The following is a 6,000-nucleotide window of genomic DNA, read 5'->3' on the forward strand; positions in this document are numbered from 1 at the left end:
ATTATTAATACCATTTATGATACCTGGCACATAAAATCCTCAATAAATAGGTATCATCATTTTACATATAAGGTAACATAACAGTTTAGGAGTTTAGTGGACTCATGATGTAATCATGAAAAGATATGCCATATTAGGCAACCTTAATGGAAGCATAGTATCTAAGACAAGAGAGATGATAATCCTTTTAGACTCTGTGCAGTGTTCTGTGTTCAGTTTTTAAAGCCTCCTCATAAGACAAGCTGATTAGAATTAGTTCACCAAGATGGGGAGGAGGCTCTGGGCCGCAGAATGGGGGAATGACAGAAGGACGGGGAATCTGTAATGCAGAGAAGGGAGTTGTCTCGTGGAAGAGTGATTAGCTTTGTTCTGTGTGTCTCCAAAGAGTAAACATACACCCAGTGGGTAGCTCCTTGGTATAAATGTGGGCTTCAAATTAATCAGAGTGGCCAAAGATGACAGAAGCTGCTTTAGGTGATGAGTTCTCCATCCCTGGAAATGATCAAATAAAGACTGGACAACCATTGGGTAGTAACGTTGTGAAGGGAACTTTGCTGAATAATTTCGCTAGTTTTCTCCTTATACTCAAGTTTTTAGATACATTCTGAGAAGAACAAAAAAAATAAAAGGGAGGGGTGACCGGTTAGCTTGGTTGGTTAGAGTGTGGTGCTGATAACACCAAGGTTGCCGGTTCGATCCCTGCATGGGCCACTGTGAGCTGCGCCCTCCTTAAAAGAGTCAACTCTGCCATTGTAGCATGAAAGCAATGTGTAACCAATGACTATGGCTTTTCCCCAATAAAATAAAAATAAATAAATAAATAAAAATAAAAGGGAGAACCTGGGAAGGAAAACAAGCAGAGCGGTATGACACATTAAAGTGTTGGCTTTGGATTGCAGGAAGGACATGTAGCTGGAGCTGGGAGCACAGGTGAAATGACAGGTGAAAAGCCTGACGCTCCTGGTGAAGGTGAAAATGGACAGCAAAGTGGAGGTGAGACCCAACTCGAAGGTGAAGGTGAAATTGAAGCAGAAAGAAAAGGAAATGATGAGGGTGAAGGTGAACGCCAAGCAGAAGGAGAAGATGGTGAAATGACAGGTGATAAAGGTGAAACTGAAGAGCAGGAATTCAATGCTGAGAATCAAGGTGAAGCCAAAAGTGATGAGAAAGGCACAGGTGGTGAAGGAGGTGGTGATGGAGGTGATGGTGAAGATGCGGAAGAAGAGGAGGACGAGGACGAGGAAGAAGAGGACGAGGAGGAGGAAGAAGAGCAGGACGAGGACGAGGAACCTTTGTCTCTGGAGTGGCCCGAGACCAGGCAGAAGCAGGCCATTTACCTCTTCCTCCTGCCCATCGTGTTCCCGCTGTGGCTGACGGTGCCCGACGTCCGGAGGCTGGTGAGTTGGCCCAGCTGTACCCCAGGCTTTCTTGTCCCCATGAGGGAGGCTGTAGGGGCACTAGGCACTCCCACACAAGAGAAGGGAGAGGACAGGGCCAACCAGCTTGGCAGGGCCCCAGCACAGAGGGTCTCAGATGGAATTTTCAGCTCTGGAGGGGACCAGGCACCCAGGGGGAGGCCCTAGACTGTGCTTGTTTCCACCACTGCAAGCAACGTGAACCAGTCCTTTCTTCGCTCCTCTCTCAGTCTCTTGATTTTAATATGAGAAGCCACTACATCCTCTTCCACTCCATATTTCACAGGGATATTGTGAAAACCCAGGGTAAAAGTGCCATTTCTACCCAGCATTTATAGGGAAAGATCTGACAAGCGTACCACCCAAAACTGGAGAGAGGTAGGGCAGGGAGAGGTTGCAGAAGCCAGACCAAATACTTAGATTGGTGGGGGTCTGGGCAAGCAAACAGCCATCTTCAGTTTGGCGGGACTCCCCTGTGGGCCACCAACCCAGCCTTTCCCAGCCATCTCAGGGTCCTCAATGGAAATAGGTTTCAGCTCAAACATCTCCAGATCCTCTCCAGCAGATTTCATCACTGATTCCGGGGCCCCCTCAGAAGGGCCAAAGACCTTTAGCCTTTTCAACTTATTTCTTTTCAAACTTTCAAACAGGAGTCTAGGAAGTTTTTTGTTATCACTTTCCTGGGATCCATCATGTGGATAGCCATGTTCTCATACCTCATGGTGTGGTGGGCTCACCAGGTGAGTGAACAGACGGAGCTAAAATCTTGCGTCTGCAAGTCCCAAGTACACTTTTTCCCTTCAGGGTAAATTTCAAGTACCTGGGGAATGGTGAGGATCAGGTGAATTTGTACAGTTTCTATGTTGTCTGTAAAGGCAGACTTTTTATGCCAGTGCATGTAACACTTCTCGTATGTGGCTTTTCTGTCTTACATTGTAGCATGGCATAGAAGGCCCTTCACCGTCTGCTTCCAGTTGACCTTTTCTTATCAGCCTCATTCCCTGCTTTCTCTGTCACGCACCTCCCACTCCTCTCCACCTGGTGAATCGTGCACTCCTGAGAGCAAGCTGTTTTGCCTCCATTCTGGCATTTAATCAGTCTCCCTCCGAGTGCCCACGGCTTTTCTGTTCTACCTGGAATATTGAACTTAGCACAGAGCTATAATCGTTGTTTGCAAGCATTTCTCCTTCACTAGGCTGAGAGTAGGGTCAATGTTGTGCTGCTCATACTATTATTGTATTAGCTGCAGCCTCTTAGTTCCTCGCACATAGCAGGTGTCCATGGTTCCGGAAATGTTACAGGACCTATCTTTGAAGGGGCAGTTCTTTTAAAAGTAGAGGTGTTGTAGTTGGAATGACAGTGAGAGATGGTGTCCTAGATGAGTTTAATTCCAAGTTAGACAAGAGCAGTGTCATTCCCCGAAGCCTTGAGCAGGGACCCTGTTCTCTCTTATGGCCCATCTCCCCAGCTGTCAGTTCCGCCATCATCCTCAGGCCAAGGCAGTGTGCTGAGCTCCATGGGAGGTGTTGGGTTTGCAGAAAGTAATATGATTGGTGCTTTGAAGAGCCTCAGATTTTCCACCTGCTGTTGCCACGGTTTCTTATTACTGTTACTGTTTACCAGGTTGGTGAAACAATAGGGATTTCTGAAGAGATTATGGGTTTGACAATCCTAGCAGCAGGCACATCAATTCCTGACCTCATTACCAGTGTGATTGTCGCTCGGAAAGGCTTGGGAGACATGGCCGTGTCAAGCTCTGTGGGCAGTAACATATTTGATATCACCGTGGGGTGAGTGGCAAAGTTGCTTTCTAAGGCATATTAAGTAAGACTGGAAAACCTTGTGCTGCCTCTGTTCACTGGTTTTCTGCTTCGTTCATTTTACATGGAATAAAAGGGCATTTATATTATTACTTTCTACAAGGCAACAAAGTATCCTCGCTTGATTCATCACAGCCAGATGGGATAACAAAACTAAAATGCTGCCTGAAATGTAACTGACTGGAATTTATAGATGAATTGAAAAATGAAGTCCATTAAATTCCATCACCAAATACAGTCAAATGCTCTGCTCACTGACCTCCGAGGTGGTGGGGGTGAGGCTGGAACAGTGACTCAGCCTTGCTTCCTGAAGTTCCTGCTCCTTTGCATTTGGGCTCCTGCCAGCTCTAAAAGCATTTTGTGTAAACAGGCAACCGCCACATCCTCCTGTACCTGTTCCCTTCCCCCTCCTCTGAGCCTTGTCAGAGCAGAGCACCTGGGCTGTTTTCATTCCTCTGGTCATGTCAGGGACTAGGGGGGTGACTTTGGTTTCATTAATTTGAATTTATGTGTATGTATGGGTGGTGCAGGTTAATGGGCACAGGAGAGCCCTATCACTAAAGAATTTAAAAAAACATTATCCAGAGCTGCTGGGCCTTATCATAAAAATTTAGATTAGTCACATGTCAACCGATCTGGGTTAGTCATACGGAAGTCATGTAGTATGAAGAAAAAACACTCAGACCCAGAAAATTCAGTTTTAATCTAGGCTCTCCCAGTTTAGTTGTTGAGTCCAAGGGAAGTAACTTAATTTCCCTGAACCCTAGTATCCTCATCTGTGAAATGGGGCTAATATTTTGCTCTGTTTCATAGACTGTGTGTGTGTGTGTGTGTGTGTGTGTGTGTGTGTGTGTGTGTAAATAAGTGCTTTGTAACTTGTAAAATACTGTTTAAGTACATGGGATGATTATAAACATGAAAAATATTCACATTGTTTCTTCACTCTTGCAGCCTACCTGTTCCTTGGCTGCTTTTCTGTCTTGTCAATGGACTACAGCCCATTCCAGTCAGCAGCAATGGCTTGTTCTGTGCAATCGTTTTGCTTTTTCTCATGCTCCTGTTTGTGATCTCTTCAATTGCATCATGCAAATGGAGAATGAACAAGATCCTGGGCTTCACAATGTTCCTCCTTTACTTCGTGTTCCTGATAATCAGTGTGATGTTAGAAGATCGAATCATATCCTGTCCTGTATCTGTCTGAGTCAGATATGCTCAAAATGGACATAGATCAGAAAGCCAGAAGCTATTGGACCTCTTGTTACATTGATGAAAGAATGAACATGAGCCAGGAGAGTGAACTGAGGCTGAGATTTGCTGATGTGAATCGGACACGGGAGTGAAGTTTATCATTGGAAACACATACATGCAGCTCACTGTGGATTAAGAATCTCCCCTCTGAAGGGGTGGACTTCCTACCCCTGACTGACAGCTATCTCATGGAGACAGCACAAGGACCCCTGGAATCAGAGGGTTTTCCACAAGAGCTAATTGGGGGTGAGAGTTGGGACAGGCACAGTGGGAATAAGACAAGCTCCCATGCGGACAGTTCCCTGATCCTAGGGACGCACATGTGGTCTGTATCTGACCCGCCTGGCCCCTGCCCCAAACACAGCCTGCCATTTGCTGTCTCCTCTTCTTCTGCTCAAAACATGAGGTTCTAGCAGGTTTGTAATCAATACCGATTCGGTTACTGGTGCGTTTAAGGAGCTAAGTCTATAGGGAAAAACAAAGTATAACAGGAATCAATTATCATTAGTGAAATGTATATCAATATTTTATAGCTTAAAAGGACATTAGTTCTTGTTGCATTTCTGAAAAGTGAAATTAAAATAAGTAGCCCAAGTAATTAAAATGATAATTTTCCCTTGAATTGGAAGGCATGGATATTATGGGCTATTTAAAAATATGTACTTGTCAGAAAATCCAAGTCAGTGTTGTCTCCATCAAGTGGTCACCCTGAGGGATCAGACATTTAAACAGAGCTGTGCTGGCTCTGCCCCTGCAGCAAATTCTCACCCAGCAGTGACAGCTGCACCTAATGAGGAGAGAAGTAATTTTAAAGCGTCCAAAGTCAGTAGAGCCAAGTCTGGTTCACGAAGGAAGAGACCCAGTGGGGCAATGCTATTTTTGTATGTTAACCTAGATAGGATTATAAAGCAAAAAGATTGATTTGTTGTGTGGCTTACAAGTGGATGTTAAGGCAATTAATTACAAAGGAGAAATTCCAAAAATGATTACATGGTGGCAACATAGTGAGAAAAAAAGGGTTACTATTCCCAAGGTAGCTAGTGTAAAGGACTCTTGCGTTTTTAAAACTTGTGTGGTTATTTAAACATTTTATGTGGAATTTGAAGTGCGTGTATATTAAATACCACTGCTGGCTGGGTTTACTGGCATTAGGTTAAGGGGCACATTAGAAATGAAACAGTTCTGTGTCCATGGTTTCGGAGCAAAGCGAGCTCAGGTGACTATAGATTATGATAGTAAATATGGCTTTATTTACAAACACGAGAGAGGACTCACCAAAGACTAAAAGATAGGACAGATGTGACGTGGAAAAAAAAAATCAGGGCCAGCCAAGTGGCACGTTGGTTAAGAGCTGGCTTGGGATGCCAGCTCTGAGCAGCAGGGCCCGAGTTCAGATCCCACCTGGGGGCCAGTGACACTGCCCTCTACAGCTAAGATGCTGAACAACAGCTCAACCTGGGGCTGGGCTGCCCTGAGTTGCCGGCGACGGCGTAGGTTGCAGCACCTGCTGCAGTGGG

The 6,000-nt window shown here is 45.1% G+C and overlaps 1 protein-coding gene across 8 annotated transcripts in view; it reads left to right on the forward strand.

The window, feature by feature from the left end:
- The window catches only part of SLC24A1 (solute carrier family 24 member 1), a 28,537-nt gene extending 22,675 nt beyond the window's left edge, over positions 1–5,862 (forward strand). For 7 of the 8 annotated variants that reach the window (XM_019647280.1, XM_019647276.1, XM_019647277.1 and 4 more), the window contains 4 exons: positions 900–1,397; positions 2,066–2,155; positions 3,039–3,205; positions 4,187–5,862. In XM_019647280.1, the coding sequence (XP_019502825.1) occupies positions 900–1,397; positions 2,066–2,155; positions 3,039–3,205; positions 4,187–4,436 (1,005 nt within the window). In that variant the 3' untranslated portion in view covers positions 4,437–5,862. The remainder of the gene's footprint in view (positions 1–899; positions 1,398–2,065; positions 2,156–3,038; positions 3,206–4,186) is intronic. The other variant, XM_019647279.1, reaches the window with a different exon arrangement.
- The last annotated feature ends 138 nt before the right edge of the window (positions 5,863–6,000 follow it).

This window comes from Hipposideros armiger, unplaced genomic scaffold (assembly GCF_001890085.2).
Source record: "Hipposideros armiger isolate ML-2016 unplaced genomic scaffold, ASM189008v1 scaffold_110, whole genome shotgun sequence".
Lineage (NCBI taxonomy): Eukaryota > Metazoa > Chordata > Mammalia > Chiroptera > Hipposideridae > Hipposideros > Hipposideros armiger.